We start from the raw sequence: 20,554 nt of genomic DNA, 5'->3' as shown, positions 1-20,554 counted from the left end.
AAAAGATAATGAAAATGTAAAACCCGTCAACATTTTTTCAGCGATCTGCTTGGTTCAAGGGCTTGTCGCTTACATTTTTATCGAAATAATAAAATGATAAAACTGGATTTCTCATCATTCAACGAACGGTGTCTTTGTCACCAATGACCAAACATAACTTATCCATTATTAATAAATTTTATAAAACAGTGTTTCACATAATTACCATACCGCGATGGTTGTTTTAAGTGTTTCGAATCTCGTGTTGCATTTTCGTATTTTGTTGAACGAAATCTTTATCACAAAATCATTACAAGGAGGTAAGAAACATAAATAAACTATGTACACTATAATGTAAGTGATCAGGCGGGGGGCACGTGAAAAAATGAATTTTTCAAACAACTGCAATGTTTTGGGAGTCAGAAATCAAATGATTAATTAGCTAGGGCTAGGATTTTTATGATAATGCTTTTTTTTTTTTTTGTAGCAACACCCTATACTTACGGCATAAATACATTTTCTCTGAGCTTCATTCCATTCTGAAGCGAATGGAGAAAGTTGATAGTGCCTTTTTTGCTTTTTTTGGGTGTAAATGTTTTAAAATGCTTATTTTGGGCCAAAAAGGCGGAAATTTTGCTTTTTATGATCTTTTTTTCGTCGTAAGCGCTTTTTTGGCTAAAAAATTGGTAAAATAGAAGCAATTAGTTCTAAATTATCATACAAAAAAATATCAACTTTTTGCAAATTTTTGAAAAAAAAAACATTTAAAAAAAGATTAGTTCAAAAAAACGAGGGAGGAGAAACTGAAAAATAACAGATTCAGTTTTCACTTTTCCAGTTCGTTATTGGTTCAAGTTGTGCATAAGGTAGAGTGGGGTAATTGCAAAGCACTTTTTGATTATTGACACTTTGAGAGGGCGCTGTGAAAAGACTATTGCACGGATGAAGCTGAAATTTGTATCACTTATACTTCAGGGGGTTCTCTATCAAAGATAAAATTTTGATACAATTTGGTCCACAAATCGTGGAGAAAATTGCAATTTGAAAATTTGAAAATTGACTTTTGCATTTACCCCATGTTAAGGTAAATGCAAAAATGGGCAATATTTTTTTTATTTTTTTATTTTTTGCATTTTCAACACACTCACTGTATTCTACGTGTCTTTTGCTAACTTTTGATGTATTCGTGGTCTTGATTCGGTAAAAAATTCGATAACTTTTCCACTTCCCAAAAAAATTTTTAGGGGAGTGAAAAAATGTTGAAAAATTATTTTTTTTAAAACTCGCTAAAATGAACAAAAAATCAACTATTGATCATTCCTGATGTTTTTTATGTAAAAAACTCGTCATAAAAGTACATTTTATAAGTAAATCGTTGAAAAGGAGCCATAATTTTAAAATTCAGTAAGACTGTTAATCACTTCTCTAACGTGTAATAACTCATCATGTGACCGTGGAAGTTGTATTTTTTTTGTAATTTCGAACCATTTTCAAGTTATTTAGGGCAAAAAAATATTTGTGGTAATGTGCAAAAATGAAAAAAAAATCGTTTTTGCAATTACCCCGAGTCGTTTTTTTTCTGGGGTAGTTGCAAAAACGCAATTTACGGTCAAAATGAAACAAAAAAATTCAAATTGCGATATCTTACCTTAAACTTTAATCCTTCATGACCCTAAATCGTGAAAATTCCAGATAAATCGACAGTTTTTTCTATTTCACATGCATTTTTTTAAAAAACACCTCTCTTTTTACTTATGAGTGATTTTAACATGCTTTGATAAAAGTGTTTGCTACTTAGTGACAAGTTGAACCCGGCAAGTTATGACCAAGTGAATACGTCGGTAAAGGTTGTTGCTTCGACACCCCCTAGTTGGCACACTGAAAAAAAAAAAACAATAAAAATTACTATTTCAGTATAGTAACCGGATCCCATCCAAAAATAATAGTGATTTTTACTCAGCCAAGAAATACATTTTACCTATAGAATAAGGTAAAATTTATTACTCTGATAGTAAAATTTACTAATCTCATAGTAAAAATCGCAATATTTTTGAATGGGATCCGGTTACTGTGTGAAATAGTAAAAATTATCCATAATTTTTTTTTCCGTGCACAACCAGAAAATTGATATTTTTTTGCATGAGGTCACAATTTTGCAATTAGGTACCCCGTTTTTGCAATTACCCCACTCTACCTTATATTTAAGGGAGGTATGTTGCTGGGTTTGAAATAAACATTCATTTTGATACGTAACATATGTAGTAGGATTTGATGGCGCATTTTTTTGCTTTTTTCTTACATTTTCATTGCTTTTTTATAGCGCTAGCGCTTAGAAATCCCAGCCTTATTAATATTACTAACTTATGTTTTAAATTATCTTGGTTTGAGAAGAGGCTTACTCGTATAAAAATGTTTTTGGATTTCCGACGTAATATTGCAATTTGCAGAAAAAGCTCTTTTAGTAGGTAGATATATCTATTCACATTTCGTTAATACGCCCATTCCAAGTTCTCTGGATAACTTTAGAAAGTAGGGATTGGCCTGTTTTCATTTTTTTATATTTCCCCCTGAAAATCTATTAAAATCGTGTTTTTAAAGTATATGAGGCGTACCGTAAGAAAAGGGACAACTTCGTCAGAAACGTAACTAATTCTTCAGAAATCGCGTTTTTATGAAATCGCATCAAAATTCTCATTTTTCACTTTTTGATGGAATCTTGTAGGAAATTTAACGCTCTTTCCAATGGTAACAGTGATTTTACCCCTACGTGCTCGTAATCACTCATAAATTATACGTTTTAACTTTTAGCAGCCGTTAAGTATCGAATAAAAAAATGAAACAACCATCGAATGAATAAAAATTTCTATATTTTAGGTTATATACATTATTTTTTTATGTAGGTAGAACGCAAACTCAGGTCATAAAATGCAAAAAACAAAAAAAAAATCAAAAACTTGATAAATAATCTTGATACAAGCGTCGTATGTAAGGTAACTAATGACTCTTGTATATTGAATGGAGTGATGCTATCTAGCAACACTAAGTTCACAGCAATTGGGATTAACACAGAGAGCTGATCACTTAGTGTTTTCCCTATCTCGTAATTGAAGATGTCATAGCAAAAAGGACATATGTGTGAAAATTGTATTTTGAGAAAAAGCTGTTTGAAAGTTTGAGTGCTTGTGAAGTTTAGAAATGTGCATATTTGAACATGGTGACGATTTTATCTTATTTTCCCACTATCTAACTATATGAAATGCTATGCACCATCAGTCTGGAGGAAACTGTGTGTTAGCGGTAAGCACTCAAACATTTCGAATTATATGTCCTTTTTGAAGCGAAAAATTGGCCAATTTTTTTTTTGATTTAAAAATGTTTTTGAGCAAATTTTTGGATTTGAACCAGATAAATAATGGTTGATAACACAAAATCGACCATGAGTAACCCATTATCTCTGAAAAAAAATCGCTATGTTGAGTAAAAAAAAAAAAAAAAAAAATAGACAAGTTTTTTTGGCCAATTTTTTTAACGATTTAAAAATGTTTTTGAGCAAATTTATGGATTTAAACCAGGTAAATAATGGTTGACAACACAAAATCCACCATGAGTAACCCATTATCTCTGAAAAAGTAAATTTTTAATCGACTTCGCAGTTTTAAAATGGCGATATCTCACTAGTTTTTCGACTTTGTGAAGTGGGGGTGGTCTCATATGATAGAGGAAGGTCTGAAGAATAACAATATGGATTCGTCTCAAAAAGGACATATGTGTCATATATACCCCTTTTTGTTATGACGTCTTCAATTGACAAATTAGCAGAAGCTGTCTTACCAATACTTACCCCGGCCAGGTGCGCGAAACAGAGAATATCACAACTATTTATCATAAAGAAAAGTTAAAGGAAACATACGCGAATTTCACTTTAAACTTGTATTACACAAAAGAGGTTTACAATAACGAATTATTACAAACGGAAAAAGAACTTAACACAAATAACTTAATCGAAATAATGACCTTAACCCTTTCGGCTATGAGACAAACTGACGGATAAAATTTGAAGTGCTTTAAACTGAGTGAGGTCGGTTGCTACCTAGAACTCAAAATTTGCTGGAAATCGCACATTCAGAAAGTATTCATGTCACAAATGAGGAGGTGGATAGCAAAACGCAATAACTCCAAAATTACGAAAATTGAGTTTGATATCTATCCTTATGTAAAATTCAACGGGGAATCCATTCCCGGTGTCAGATTTTGTCCATCAGTTGAATATCATAGCGCAATCGAGGAAAACAAGTCTGATTTTAGAGCTAAATGCATTGAAAAATGAGATTTTGTTTGCAAAACGCAATAACTCCACTACTTTTTATACATTTCAGTTGCGCAGATGTGGTAACACTGTTTTTTTTCATCGGGTGGGTACTGAAAATCGTTGGGTAGGAGTTACTTAAAAAAATGGTGCTTTCGTTGCCACTCTCTGAATGCCATATCACACACAGGAATTGTTTGAATTTGACATTCCAGTTTTTTAATTGTTTTTTATCGAAAATTCTCGATTAAACTTCAATTTTTTCAAATAAAAAATACGTTTTTTTGCAGAAAAACACCAAAAAAAAATTTTGCGTTCAAAACGCAATAACTTTTTTTTCTTTTCCTCAATGTGCTTACCCAGGTGACCGAAATTTTGAAATTGAGTGGAAATTTTATTTGTGGCACCTTCCCCTTTCATTTGACACCAATTTCGGAACTCGACCCCCCACCCTTCCCCTCCTGACAATTTTTCCTAATTTCCCAAAAAAACCAAAAATGGAGTTATTGCGTTTTGCTATCCACCTCCTCAAATGGCAATAAACCTTAAATTGACTATTTTTCGATTTATGACACCGAATAGCATTATAAATCAAAACCAAGCCTTCTGAGGCATCTGATATTTCAAGATGAAAATATTGATAACAAGCATTTTTGAAAATAGAAAAAAGTATGAGCTAAAATAAAATAAGTTTGTGTAAAAAAAGAAATTTTTGAAGAAAAACAAGGCATGCGACTTCAGATGGTTATTCAAACTGCAGATGTTTGAAGGTGATTGCTTGTGGGAGGATTAAAATTGATGGAAAAATCTTTGTGTTATAGAGAGCATTTTTTGAAATTTTGAAAACTCGTGTCACAATTCAACCTGAAAAGTATGACATACTTTTCATTTTCTGACACATACATCTCTCTTGAGGTGATTTGCTTGGGTGAGTAAGTTACCTCAGAAGATGACTACGTGAACTTTTGCGAGCATTTCAATTTTTTGATAGATACTGTGTCATAATACAGCCCTCAATCTGTTTGTCATAAGGAGATAATAAAAATAAAATACGTACGTCATGTTGTGGAATTATTGGAATCACTTTTTAGAAGTCATCTTACAGATAATGAATTTATTGAGCGCAGTCTTTATGACACAGTATCCATCATAAAATTCAAATGCTTGCAAAAGTTTACCCAGTCATCTTCTGAGGCAACTTACTCACCCAAGCAAATCATCTCAAGAGAGATGTATGTGTCAGAAGATGAAAATGATACATATTTTTCAGAATTTCATTGAAAATTAGCATTGAATTGTGACATGGGTTTTCAAAATTACAAAAAATGCTCTCTATAACACAAAGATTTTTCCATCAATTTTAATCCTCCCACAAGCAAAAATCTTCAAACATCTGCAGTTTGAATAACTATCTGAAGTCGCATGCCTTGTTTTTCTTCAATAATTTCCTTTTTTTACTCAAACTTATTTTATTTTAGTTCATCTTTTTTTCTATTTTCAAAAATGCTTGTTACCAATACTTTCATCTTGAAATATCAGATGCCTCAGAAAGCTTGATTTTGATTTATAATGCTATTTGGTGTCATAAATGGAATAATAGACAATTTAAGGTTTATTGCCATTTGTGACATGAATACTTTCTGAATGTGCGATTTCCAGCAAATTTTGAGTTTTAGGCAGCAACTGGCCTTACTCAGTTTAAAGCACTTCGAATTTTATCCATCAGTTTGTCTCGTAGCCGAAAGGGTTAAATAAGACATAAAAAACCTTTAACCGAGGGCCTGAGCTCTCCTGTATTTTAGGGTACTTTAAACTTGTCAATTCGCGACTCGTGTCGTTTAAGAACTGCGACGAGTTTAGGTAGCTAATTTGGCTAGCCAGCCAAATTAGCACCTTGACCACGCCTATTGTTACCAGATTGGTAAAGGGTTGACATACGAGTATGCTTTATTGACGAATATTGGTAGTGGCTTTAAGGCATATACTTCCTACTCTAACAAACTTTGAACGCGTTTTTCTCAAAACTATGTTTTTTGTTACCTCATTTTTGAAAATTCATGTCTTTTTCGCATATGGTTCGATTTTTTTGCTCTTTGGCTCATTTTTTTTAGCAAATTTTGTCCAGTTTAACGTGGTATGCCTAACTAGGTTTTTTCCAATCTCACGAAGTTGTCCCTTTTCCTACGGAACGCCTCATATATCTGACGATTTCTATTTTTAATTACCACTAGGTAATTTATAATTTACACAGATTTTTTCATACCACTGTACGCCTTCTGCGAAATAAAAAAACACTTCATTCGCGTAGTCACAATCCAGAAAACATTTTTTTTTTTTAAATTTACTGTTTTCCGTGATGTTTTGTGACTCGGGAGCGATGCCTCATCATAATAAACTCACCAGATATCCAACGATGGTTCACTCAAATCATGAGATGCTCGAAAAGTCGAATTATCTTCAAAATCAGCCATAGATACATATCTATTAGAGAATCTCTAAAATACCACTAATTATTTCGAAAATTTGACAGAATTTGGTGTTCCGTGAAGTTTCTTTTCTCATGCAGTACTTCTAATCCGTTAACCATCAACATAATCTATGGGATTGAAGTCCATGTCTTCTTTATGCTTCCAGATATTGCAAAACGAAATCTACATTATACGGAGGAAAAATAACGGACAAATCGATCAGATGATAACGTAAATTGAACAAATGAAATTTGTATCGCAATGAATTTTCCTACGCTCTTATACATACTATTGATACACATGTTTATATTTTGTCTGAACACGAATTACTCGAATGCAAAATCAGCTACGGAAAAGTGGAAAGTATTTTCATATGACAACGCCAGAGAGTTTAATCACTTGGCGGTAGATGAATATGGAAGATGGGTATATATAGGCGGAGAAAAGCGCATTTATCAATTATCAACGGATCTCGAACTGCAAATTAATTACACTATATCAGAACTCAGTCCTTCAGATTGTACAGCTCCCAACTGTCCACATAAATTGAAACAAACAACAACGTTTTATAATAACAAAGTGCTAGTATTGGACTATCAGAATAAGCAACTGATTTCGTGTGGTACTTTTTTCTGGGGCATCTGTCATGCTCACGATATGAGTAATATTTCGAAAATCTGTAAAAGTATGTTTGAACCTATACCCGACGGGTTAGGAAAATATTATTGGGATAGTAGAGCTTTCATAGCTCCCATTTTACTAAAGAATTCATCAACACCACAATCGACACTGTATGTTGGTCGCAAAATGGACTATACTGATTCCAGCTCAATACGAACAATCACTATCAAAAATCTAGAACGAGAACATTTTTCATCAGCTCTTACACAAAATACTGCCTTTCGCTTTACGATAAAAGAGTGTCCCTTGAATATCTACGATTTTTTAGTTTATTATGGTTTCAGTATCCAAAATATCGGCTATTTTGTCACCAAGAACTATTTGTATGAGTTGAATAATCGGGTAGATGAGTATCCAATAGACAATTCGTGCAAAAAAATTCGCATAATGTGTAATTCAGGTCCAAATGGGACAATTATTACAACACCAATCAGATATGTCTATATCCAAAAGCGAAATCCACATTCTGGTTCAAAAACAGATTCCCATGAAATGGAAGAAAAAATCATGTTCACACTACAAGAAGATTATACGGTGATAGGAACCTTCCTACTATGTAGGTATCAAATAAATAAATTACATTCCCTGTTTCAAAAGGATCAAACGCTGGTCGGAGACCTGGTATATTCGCATCCACCTGGTACAGCATCGGTGGAAGCAATGGCGGTTACCTCAATTAACAATCACACAATCTTGTTTCTTAGTATGTATGACGGCCGTTTACAGAAAATATCAATAAAAGGAATTGATTCGCCCGATTTGTCCACTGGAAATAAGTATGCAGAAATAATGATTGAGTCGCTAATAAACCCATCATATTCAGAAACAATGCAGTTTGATTCTACAATGAACTATCTATATGTGATGACCAAAAATATACTCATCAAAGTCAAAATACATAGTTGCGACGAATATAACACATCGCATGCATGCTGGGTGATAAAAGATCCCTATTGTGGATGGTGCTATTCTAGTAATAGATGTTGCTTAAAGTCAGAGTGTGATGTTACACAAAATTGTATCAACTGGGTTTCGTTTGATGAACACATAGACGCATCTTCATGTCCAGTAGACAAATTCTCAAGAACAGCGCAATGGAATGTAACGTTCGAATCAATAACTCCGCATCCGTTCATCAACCATACAACAATATGTCTATTCGAATTTGGCAATTTTTCGATCAACACAACAACCACGAGCAATAAAACTAGTATTTATTGTGTAACACCAGCTCCTAATCATTTGCCTCCAACACCCAGCAATAATCATTCCATAGAAGCGCAGCTATCAGTCCAGATAAACCATGGCCCAGTATTTCAAAAAATTCACGTAATATTTTACGATTGCAGTTCGTATGAATCTTGCTTATCATGCATGACTTCTGATTATCCATGCTATTGGTATGTGAATGAATCAAGGTGCACAGATAATGCAATTTGGAAAGAGGATAATATAGTAATCGGTATGAATCTTAGCAGCACCAATTTCCCTCGACGGGATAGTACAACATCGTACGATGGATTTAAATACTCGAAAAACTCGATGTTTTGCCCACAGTTTTTCACTGAATACAAAACAGACATTTACATACCTGCCCATACAGAAAAGACACGACAAATACCAGTACATTATAAGATCCCAATGTTATTAAATGATGATAGATTTACGTGTAAATTTGTATTCGATCCTAATTCTAAAAAAGAGAAGACACAATTTGCTCATCATCTAAAAAGTAGTTATCCTACAGGGAACGCTTTGAAAGAGGGAGAATTAGAATGTAATGATGAGATATTTGCATTCAATGAATCGAAACCTTTCATAACAGTCAAATTGTCTGTTTTACAGAACGGATTAATACCACTTGATAACACGTACAACTCACATATTATCGTGTATAAATGCGCCAACATGGGCGATCAATGCACAGCATGTCTAAATAAGAACTACTCGTGTATGTGGAATTCAGAAACTGGAGAATGTATATACCACAGATCAGATGATGAATCCACCATGACTGATCTCTGGTTGCACGATATACAGAAATGTTCAAATTCAAACCAATCAACAAATTGGATAACAAAAAACATCTATGTAATAATAACCGTAATTTCAGTAACATTTATTGTAGTCGTGGTATACGTTGTTTATAGAAAATCTGCAGTAAGATCTCAGCAAATGCAACAGCAAATGAATAAAATGGGTTTGCAAATGATAGCTATGTCGCAATGCGTGAAACGCGTAGTGATTGAAAACGAAATCGAGCTGGACGAAAATGAATTAGACATACTGGTAAGTACCTACCTACCTACATACATATATTTATACAGAAATTTCTAAAGCAAATGCACCTAACAATACTCATCATTAACCCTTTAATGACTGAGAGACATTCAACTGATAAATCTCAAGAATGTATTTTGTGTGATCATCTCATTTTGGAAATTGACAATTTTCCTCGATATTGATTTCCAAAGCCAAATTTACGAGTACATAAACGTAGACGCGAACAAAAAACCAAGAACATGGCATGTGAACTCATCAGCTGACAATTATTTCTTCACTTCTTGTTTTTCTCGATTTTTTCATAAGACCCGAAAAAGAAAAACTTAACGCTCCATAACATACGAGTACTTAGAATTTTAATCCGGTTTTTCAAAAATTTCGACAAAAATGTTTACATCGCAACAAAATAATAAGTAAAATTGACGAGGTATTAAAATGATGTCAGGGTTTAAAATTATAGTGATCACTCAAATTAATCATTTTTTTTATAGGTATACTATCTGATTGTTAAATTCAACTTGTTTCATGAATATTTTTCATTTTATGAGCTGAACTTCTCCAATGAAGAGCTGAAATTTTTTTTTAAGATCATATCGACTCAACCCTCAAACCCAAAACAACTTCGTTGCGCGACGAGGGGATGCTAAAATTTAAAATTGTCAAATTTTCGTGTTTCCGGGGGCCCATTTTGATTTTTGGAATCAAGCTATGTTCAAAAATTAATTCGGCGTCCGTTAAAACCTCTGACTTTTCAATACTAGTGCTGTACTTCTCCAAAATGTTCAAATTTCAACCCCCCCCCCCTTGAGAGCATATTTTGTAGTTTGGAAAATAAAATAAGCGCCCTCAAAAACCCACATGAACAAAAATTCATTTCTATTATGCAAAACTTTGCAAAATTAAGGCCTTATTCGGGCAAATTTCTATCTGGATCACTGCATGCTCGGTGCTGTAACACGCTAAAATTCAAATTTTGTAGCTAAAATCGACTAAGTAATACATATGTCGAAATCTACATATGTTTCTCAGAGCACTGAATTCACATTTTTATTCGTACTTTTTGCAAAAATTCAACTAATAAGGAGGTATGTCGAAATCTCCTATACAGAGGATGAGCGGGATTCAAAATTTTAGTTCTTAAAAAAACTTCAAAAGTTGCCTTTAAAGAAGAAACAGACTTTTTAAATTTTAAAAATTTCCAAAACTCTAATAATGATCTTAAGTCTGTAATTTTGGCTACAGACGTTTCAAGACATACTCTTTTGGTAGCTTGGCTTATTTGTTTAAATCAAAGAATCGTCGTCATTTCCTTATAAGCGGTAGGCCTATTGGCCTGTCTGCTGTGGTGTGGAACCTGTTGAGGATGAGCCTGAGGTATCAGTGAGTTTCCTCCTTGGTCTCCCTCTGCTTCTTTTCCCCGTTGGTGTATATTGGAGGACCTGTTTTGGTGATCTTGTTTCCTCCATCCTTTTGACATGATTTCTCCAATCTTTCCTATACGTTTTTATCTTTTTCATGACTGGCATCGCTCCGAGATCTGCCGTTATTTTCTCAGATGGGACTCTGTCTCTGAGAGTCACCCCTGCCGTTCTCCTCATGAACTTCATCTCAGCTGCCGTTATTCTTCTTTTATCAGATTTCTTCAATGCCCAAACCTCGCTTCCATAAGTCATCGTTGGTATTGCTAGGGTATTGTACACTTTCAGTCTTGTTTCTTTTCGCACCTTACTGCTTCTCAGGGTCCTATTTATCAGTCCTGTGACTCTCAGGAACTTTGCAATCTTTCCACCAACATCTACTTCTCCCTGGTATGATATCGTGTTTCCCAGGTATTTGAAATTATTGACCTGTTCAATGATTTTTCCATTTATTACAATCTTGCTTCTTACTGGTTCCTTTCCTTTGAAGGCCATTGTTTTTGTTTTCTCTGATGATATTCTCATATCATACTTCTCTGATGTCTTTGTTAGATTGTACATTGATCTCTGTAGGTCATCTTCTGTTTCGGGTAGTACTGCTTGATCATCTGTGAAAAGACGTACTGTAGTCCAGTCGGTAAAGCACTTTATGGGGGCAAACCCAAACAAAATTGCTAACAAAGATTTTTTTGCTTTAAAATGTCCAGGAGGGTGTCCTAAACAACATATCTGGACCCGTCCCCGATCCACCTGGAGCCTTTCCCCCCACGGTGGATTTTAGCCCCCCAAAACACGTTTTTCGACATTTTCTCCCCCGCATTGCATTTTAGCGAAAATATGTGGGAAGACAAAAGAATCGACGTCAAATTTCCGATCTAATGATGTATCAACTTTCCTTGTACGTTCAAGGGGGGGTGGAACTAGAGCCATTTAAAAAAGGGGGTTTCCTGAAAAATACATTAAGACTATAGGCGCCCAAGAGGGGTGAAATGGTCTCCGAAAGTGTTCGAGTTGATATTAGCATGGAAGGTGAGTACCATAGAGAAACTTCCGCATGAAAAATTTCATATCCACACCCCTCCCCTTTTTGGAGAGCCCCCCTTTTCTGAAATTTCAATAACACTTTTCTCAGCCCCATGTTGACCGACTTTGAAAATTTTGCAGTATGTCATGTATATCCTTAGTATGTATCCCCACAAAAAATTTCAACCCCCTCCCCTCATATTTTCCCCTCAAAATAGCGTTTTTTCATTTTTTTATGCTTTTTAACAATAGTGAAAATTGAAGGGACTAAGTGCTCTGGAGAAAGATAGATGAGGGTAGCAAAAAATCTGACGTCATATTCGTGCTCAGTGGTATCGAATCATAAGAAAAGGACACCCTACTTATTAATACTTGGTTATTTTCCCCAAAATTCCCATTTTACCCCAACCCTCCCTCAGACACGTTTTTACACCATTTTGAGGGGTAAATATGAGGGGAGGGGGTAGAAAATTTTTGTGGGTATACCTACTAAGGACATACATAACTTCCAGAAAAATTTCCAAACTCGGTTGAAATGGGGCTGAGAAAAGTGTTATTGAAATTTCAGAAAAGGGGGGCTCTCCAAAAAGGGGAGGGGGTGTGGATATGAAATTTTTCATGCGGAAGTTTCTCTATGGTACTCACCTTCCATGCTAATATCAACTCGAACACTTTCGGAGACCATTTCACCCCTCTTAGACGCCTATAGCCTTAATGTAGTTGTATTTTTCAGGAAACCCCCTTTTTTAAATGGCTTTAGTTCCACCCCCCTTGAACGTACAAGGAAAGTTGATACATCATTAGATCGGAAATTTGACATCGATTCTTTTGTCTTCCCACATATTTTCGTTAAAATGCAATGCGGGGGAGAAAATGTCGAAAAACGTGTTTTGGGGGGCTAAAATCCACCGTGGGGGGAAAGGCTCCAGGTGGATCGGGGACGGGTCCAGATATGTTGTTTAGGACACCCTCCTGGACATTTTAAAGCAAAAAAATCTTTGTTAGCAATTTTGTTTGGGTCCAACCCCTTACCGACTGGACTACTGTTGATATTTCCTACCTTCTGTCTGTCTTGATTCCTTTTGGCTTCATTTTCTGCCATTCTTTCACCATGTGATCCATGTACATGTTGAATAAAACACAAGACAGTGGGCATCCCTGGGGAACTCCCCTGTTTATTTCTGCTTGTTCTGAGAGTTTATTTCCAATTCGTACTCTTATTCTGGTGTTCTTATAAATGCTGTTTATTACCCTTCGCATTTTATATGTTATCTCTTCATCTTTTAGCACTTCAAACAGTTTTTTTCTATTGACCCTATCATATGCTTTTTCAGGTCTATAAAGCACATGTGTGTTTCTAGGTTGTATTCGATCCTTTTTTCCATCAGTAGTTTTACTGTAAAACTTGCATCAGTGCATGCGCTTCCTTTTCTGAATCCGTTTTGACTTTCTGACATCTTTTCTTCTGCGTGGTCTGCCAGTCCTTTTGCCAGTATTTTTGCATATATCTTGTAGCAGGTGTTGAGTAGACTTATTCCTCTGTGGTTTTTCAGTTTTGACATATCACCTTTCTTGAACAGTGGTATTACAATTGCTGTTTTGAATTTTTCAGGTACCTTTTCTTCTTGGTACATCCTATTTAGGAATTCCAGCAGTCTTCTTTTGAATTCACCACTTGTGTATTTGTACAATTCTGTTGGTATGCCATCTTCTCCTGGAGCTTTTGCATTTTTTGCCTGGACTTTCTCTTGACTTTTGCCGACTGTTTTCGATATTCTTCACCATCAACCTCACTTTTTGAGCTCATGAATTTCCTAAATGTCTGTCGTTTCTTTTGAATAAGTTCTTGGATTTCGTTGTCCCAATTCTTTATTCACTTTGCCCTGATTCTGCATGGAGCCATTCCTAAGCTTTCTTTTGCCGCTTTTGTCACAATGGATTTGATATTTTTCCATTCTTCTTCTATGTCCTGGCTTTTTGGTATTTCTTCACTTATGATGTTCATCTGTCTTTGGTACAGCCATTGCAAATACTATCAACTGACAATACTGGCAACTCCATTGAAAAATGGTGTATTATCCTCCTAGCAGCCTAGGGTGAAACTAAATGTTACCACAACTACCCCAAGCATCTGATTTATTGCTAATTCAAACTTCGCAGACGCGCGAGATTCAAACTAGTTATAAACCAACCAATCAGAGCATTTTTGATAAGAGTTGGTTTTAACCCTGGCCGTTCAGATCGCGCTAATACCATGACAAAAACGCTCAATGTATTTTAAATGGAGTTGCCAGTATTGTCAGTTGATAGTATTTGGCCATTGGTTGGTTGGGTCATCCATGGCTCTTGTGTTGATTTTCTTTTCATTTTTCCTGGCTGGTATTCTTGTTGTTCCCATTCTCATTACTCCTTGAACAAAATGATGGTCAGTGCCTATTTCTAGACCCCTGTATGTTCTTATATCCAAGAATTTCTTTGCGGCGTTTTCGTTGGCTATAAAATGATCGATCATTGAGCTTTGTCCTCTTGTATTGCTCCATGTCATCTTGTGATCTTTTTTGTGTTGGTAGAATGTATTCATGATTTTCAGTCCGTTGAAAGTGCAAAAATCTATCGAAGAATATCTGGTAGAAAGATTCTCTGGTAGACTGTTCACATAATGCAGCCATTGAACGTGCGCATTTGGCGGATTTTCGGGAAAATTCATAAATTTTGTCCTAACACGATCTCTCTTTAATTCTAGAAACTACCAAACGTCAGCATTGTATACGAACCTTATCCAACATCGGAAGAAAATGAACTGGCACCGAGGACTGAATATGAATTACCGCCGGATGAAAAGTGGGAAATTCCTCGAAAAAACGTTGTTCTGGGCGAATTTCTAGGCGAAGGAGAGTTTGGGAGAGTTGTCAAAGGAAGTGTTTCAGGTCACTCACAGCAACATAACGTCACAACAGTAGCAGTGAAAATGTTGAAAAGTAAGTCTATGTACTTACATATATTTTTATAAACTCGATTTTTGTAGGGGTCGCGTTTTCTTTCCACGTGCAAAAATATTAATCCCCCCTCCCCCCAATACGACGAATCAATGTACATGCATTCATTTCACAGATGGCCACACTGACGTAGATATGGTAAATTTAGTCAGAGAAATGGAACTGATGAAACTAATCGGCAGACATGACCATGTACTTAGTCTACTCGGATGTTGTACACAAGATGGGCCACTGCTCGTCATCATCGAATACTCTCCTCATGGAAATTTACTCGATTTTCTCAGAAACCACTACCAACCTTCAAAATCCAGCGAAAATGACTTGTCCGAAAAAGTTCAGCTTACATTTGCTCTACAAATAGCCAGAGGCATGGAATACTTGGCTTCTATAAAAGTAAGTCTTTTCATGATGTTGACATTGGAACAGACGAACAGTCGAGTTCTACTTGTAAAACCAATAAGCTTTATTGTTATTATTTTTCAATTCCTCAGTTAATTCACCGAGACCTCGCTGCTCGAAACATCCTGATGTTTGACGAATATGTGGTGAAAATAGCTGATTTCGGATTAGCCAAAGATATTCGAAATGCTGACTACTATAGACAAAAGACCAAAGGTAGATTACCAGTGAAATGGATGGCACCTGAAACCTTAACGCACCGACGTAATTCCCCACAATCTGATGTGTAAGTGTAACAATAAACATGACAAATACAATGTAGGTAGTAGGTACGTAGGTACTATAGGTAGCTAGGAAAAGCGGTAAGGTGCACCGGGGGAAGTTGGAATTCGGGGTAAGTGAGAAAACTTGCTCTAGCGCCTAGAGGTTTATATCTGGCGAAGTGCCACTAAAGGTGACTTGAGGGTACTACCCCTACTTCATCACAGCATAAAAATTTTCGAGATTCAGTTTCATTTTAGATGTCCTTGGTTCAATTGTATTTTGTTGTTGTTTTGAACTTATTTTGAATTTGGTCTAAAATACAGACTTTCTATTTCTTAGTTTTTCGCATATTATAGCGGACGAACCGTGCGTCCTAGTGAAAATCTGATGAGAGTGATCTCAAAGAGAATTAAATTCTCTACAATTTTGTTTCTATGCAATTTTTCTAGGACGCTCGGTTTGTGATTTACGTCTCCGCAAAGTTTAGCCTGTTCTGACTTCCCCCAATTGGGGTAAGTCAGGACAGTTTATATTTTATTCCACTGAGCGAGAGCTACTGTGTCAATCGCGCTCAAATTTTAACCATAGGTTAAGAACCCTTATGGGAACCTACATAATAAATTTGATCCATATTGGTTCATTAGAAGGGGAGTAACAGCTGGTCAAAGTTGAAATTGCGAAAAATCATTCTGACTTGCCCCGGTGCACCTTATCTACAAATATCTTCATCACGTACATTTCTAATTATAAAGCGTTTCAACCATTTAGCTTCAATTCTTTGTACCTTGATGTTGAATACATAGTACATTTATTAACACATGCAGGTGGTCGTATGGCATATTACTGTGGGAGATTGTCACCTTTGGCGAAGTTCCTTATGCTACATACGACGATGCAGCGAAACTTCTAAAAGACATTCGATCAGGATACCGTATGAAAAAACCAGAAGATTGCTCAATGGACACGTATGTACCTCCACTTCAATCAATCAGCAAAACCACTAATTTCTAATAGTTATTTGTATATAATTTTTGCCAAGAAACCAATGAATGCCCATAATTAATATAAGTATAGCAATGTTGTTATAATGCATAAATTTCTGTAACAGGTACTGCCTAATGGTGAAATGCTGGAACCATTTGCCAGAAAATCGGCCAGACTTTACAAAAATCATTCATGATTTAGAGGGCATACTAAAAAAGATTGGTGCAGTAAGTGAACAGTTTTTTACAATTCGGAAGATAAAGTCGCACCTGCGGAGTAATACATAAGGTTATGTGCATCTATAAAAAAAATCAATTTTGAGATTATTGTACTTTTGGGGATTATTTTACAACCTGCTTTCAAAAATGTCACAAGGAATCGTTTTTACATACTTACCTTACTTTCTAGTTCTTGGAGAAACGCAAAGTTGCAAATTGCATATTATTCGATTCAGAATTGCAAATTACATTATTTCAATAAGTATTTAACTTCGCGAAATGGAAATCAATCATTTTCTCTACTTTTAGAAAAGTAAAAATTAAAAAAAATCTGATCTGAAGAAATAATCATTTTTTCACGTTGTATTCTGTAGGTAAGAATGTTGATTTCAAAAAAAATAAAAAAATAAATCCCTTTTCAGTTGTGTAATATTCTACATAAAATGTGAAATTTGAAAGAAAGAGAAACTGCAAATCTACAAAGCAACCAATGTGCAAAAAGCGAAAACTCTTCTTGCAATCAGCGAATTGCTGATAGCTTGTCTGAGAAGTATCCTTATTATTACAACGAAGGTGCGAATTCTACCCAAATTTACCACTCTAGTGAATAAGAAAAACGTTGAAAAAATTAAATTTGTGCCTAGGTAATTGAAGAATCGGATTCGGATTGCTCAAAGCATTAGCTCAGAATCCAGCCACAAGCCAAATGAAACGAATAGTTCACTCTAAGAAACATCTCGAAAATATGACAAGCAGACGGCATTTCTTTTTCCGCAAACATTTGAGCATTTTTTATGTGAATGAACTTAGGCTAGATTAATTTTAACCAAAAATGTACATACCTAATACTCGTATTTTGTAAATTTAATAAAATGTTCCCCTATACTTACGTGGCATATGTAGACGTACTGAATACCTATTGCAACGAAGCAAAAGGTATTAAATTCAAAGTATTCCATAATTTTTCAAACAATACTTAATACATAAATATACGTATAATTTTGCAACTGTAAGTATGGTTATATTCTTCGACTTACCACGAAAATTCTGCACCTTGCTCAACGCTCACTGATCTGGACAAGAAGTGTGACAGTAGTATTTCGATGATTATGATTATATTTTGTGATATCCGCGCAAGTAATCAAAGCAGCAGACAATGATCCTAAAATCAAAGAAAAAAAAAAAAAAAAATTAATAAATCATTAGAACTTGCAAAATAAGAACAGAAAACATTTAAAAAATAAAAATGCAAGAGGTAAAGAGCTCCGAGTACGAAACTACGTAGGTATAGGCCATTTTGGAAATTCGTGCTTTACCTAATACTTACTTAGTTGTATGGGAACTTTTCCAAAGATGCTGATAAATCATCGCCCCACTCAGTCAAAAAACATTTTCGTTGAAATACTTGATGAATTTCTCGCGAAAGGGTCTGGCCGAATGACCGAATGAGGGGTAAAATCGACCCTTGCTTCGATTTACCTTTTTAGTGAGCTAAGATGATGTGTCTTGATTAGAAAACACTTCCTCAGAAATTTTTGACCACCTACCCTCACTTAATCCTGTATTTTTAGTAATTTAATATAACAGACTCATTATTTTACTACTACGGAGGTTAAGGTATGATCACCGTTCTAAACATACCTACATATAAAAATTTATAAGTCTAGGTTAAAGTTCTCGGTAAATATTTTTCCAAACTGGTATTCGACGAATTTTTTGAGTTTTTCATACCGATTTTCTAATTTACCGATATTTCAAATATCAACAACGTACGAAAAGGAAGGAAGCGTTAATTTTTTCAAACGTCACCAGTGATGAATTCGATCAATCAACCCACAAACTTATGTCAGATTTTTACGAAGCCATGATGGGTGTGACACTTTGGGAGTTTGCGTGACTTGAAACAATTTACTTATTTTTTCAAAGAATTTGGAAATTTTATCCCTTCATCACTGAATGTGAGGTAAACGTAGATCCAACGAGAGTATTACGTTGACATTGACCATGTTGGTAAAGTATAATTTTTATCAGCGAAAATGTTTTCGAATCACCCACGTCGCTAAAGATAAATTACCCAACGGAAACTGGTATCGAAATCGCAAATTGTTCACAATCTACACATCAGAAAAATCTAATCTTTACCCTTGATTCATGCAAAATTCCATGAAAAGCTACCGAAATGAAGCACATCACACGTCAAAATTATTGCAGCGTTCTATTTTTATCGAAATAATAAAATGATAAAACTGGATTTCTCATCATTCAACGAAAGTCCTCGGTGTGTTTGTCACCTAACTTAACTCATCCATTATTAGCATAATTAAATTTTATAAAATAATACCTATTTGCCAGTAATACCGCGATGGTGATTTGAAGGATTTCGAATCCTGTGTTTCATTTTCTTATTTTGGTGAACGTAATATTTATCGCTGAATCATTAGAAAGAGGTAAGAAAAATAAAACTATGTAGATACATACTATGTAGTAACGTAAGTAATTAGCTAGGTACTTCTCAAGGTAAAATATAGGGAAGGGAGATGTGAAAAAATGCATATTGCCAAGGTTTCTTTTCTTTCTGCCGCGTCAATTCCGATTTCAAGTACTTTATTAATGTAGGTAGAGGTACCTATGCGAATCTTTTTGAAAAATCATTTTTGTATTTTTCAGCGTTAACATTGATTTTGCGGTAAGTAAAACTATTGACGCATGTTAGGAATTCATTTTCTCATTTTTAAATCTCCGTCATAAAAATCTGAAGTCGATTTTCGCACTTTTTTAAACGGTTTTTGATTTCGCGTCACCACCGGAATCTTCCCAAATTGGCCTAAATCTGTTCATTATGTCAGTAACCATTTTTTATAAGAAAACAAAGCAAATGTAGAATCGTGCAAAACGAATAATAAGATCCAAAAAAATGATGACCTTTTTTGAGCTTTTCTGAAAACTTTACATACCAAACTACGTTTTCGCAACAAGGGCCTTTCTCACTTGGCCTCCTTCATATTATGGAATAAGTACATAGTTTAATGTTCAAGTAATTGATTTTTTTCTAAGTTTTTGACATTTGAGAAATGTGGATTCATGTCGTCAGGACAGTTTTTTTTTATAAATTGCAAAATCAGGTCGGAAATCCTGAAATAACTTTTTTCAAACCTAAATTCAATATTTTAGAAATAAGAAGTTACAAGAAATAGTAATTTTTAGTGATCTTTGAGACCAGCTCTTTGCTGTTGTTTGAATGAGATTTTCAAACGACACGTAAAGTCGATAACTGAATCGAAAATCAGACATGAAATCTAATAGGCCTATAAATCTCAGTTATGAAAAAATATTTGTTTATTTTTCAAAGCTTTAGATTTTATGTCTGATTTCCGAATTAGTAGGTAGGTAACTAATCAGTTCCATCGTGCAGTGTGAAAATCTCGTTCAAACAACAGCAATGTTTTGGGAGTCAGAAATCACATGATTATAAATTACTAGATAAGTATAACTATGTTTTAAATTATTTTCGCTTGAGAAAAGGATTATAAAAATT

General features: G+C 34.8%; 1 protein-coding gene and 1 long non-coding RNA gene across 3 annotated transcripts in view; one reads left to right on the top strand and one right to left on the bottom strand.

The window, feature by feature from the left end:
* Window positions 1–20,554, bottom strand: part of LOC135838325 (uncharacterized) — a 345,767-nt gene that overhangs the window by 316,976 nt on the left and 8,237 nt on the right. For both annotated transcript variants that reach the window (XR_010557381.1, XR_010557386.1), the window contains exon 2: window positions 18,057–18,181. This is a non-coding gene — a long non-coding RNA (uncharacterized LOC135838325). The remainder of the gene's footprint in view (window positions 1–18,056; window positions 18,182–20,554) is intronic.
* Window positions 162–17,984, top strand: LOC135838144 (plexin-A4-like). The gene is made up of 8 exons (XM_065353742.1): window positions 162–299; window positions 6,920–9,723; window positions 14,902–15,136; window positions 15,270–15,547; window positions 15,646–15,839; window positions 16,642–16,782; window positions 16,926–17,028; window positions 17,664–17,984. The coding sequence occupies exons 2-8, from the start codon at window positions 7,015–7,017 to the stop codon at window positions 17,700–17,702; spliced, it is 3,699 nt and encodes a 1,232-aa protein (XP_065209814.1). The 5' UTR covers window positions 162–299; window positions 6,920–7,014; the 3' UTR covers window positions 17,703–17,984.

The sequence above is a fragment of the Planococcus citri genome, chromosome 1 (genome assembly GCF_950023065.1).
Source record: "Planococcus citri chromosome 1, ihPlaCitr1.1, whole genome shotgun sequence".
Lineage (NCBI taxonomy): Eukaryota > Metazoa > Arthropoda > Insecta > Hemiptera > Pseudococcidae > Planococcus > Planococcus citri.
Note: the sequence above shows the minus strand (reverse complement) of the source record. Positions and strands in the feature narration are given on the sequence as shown.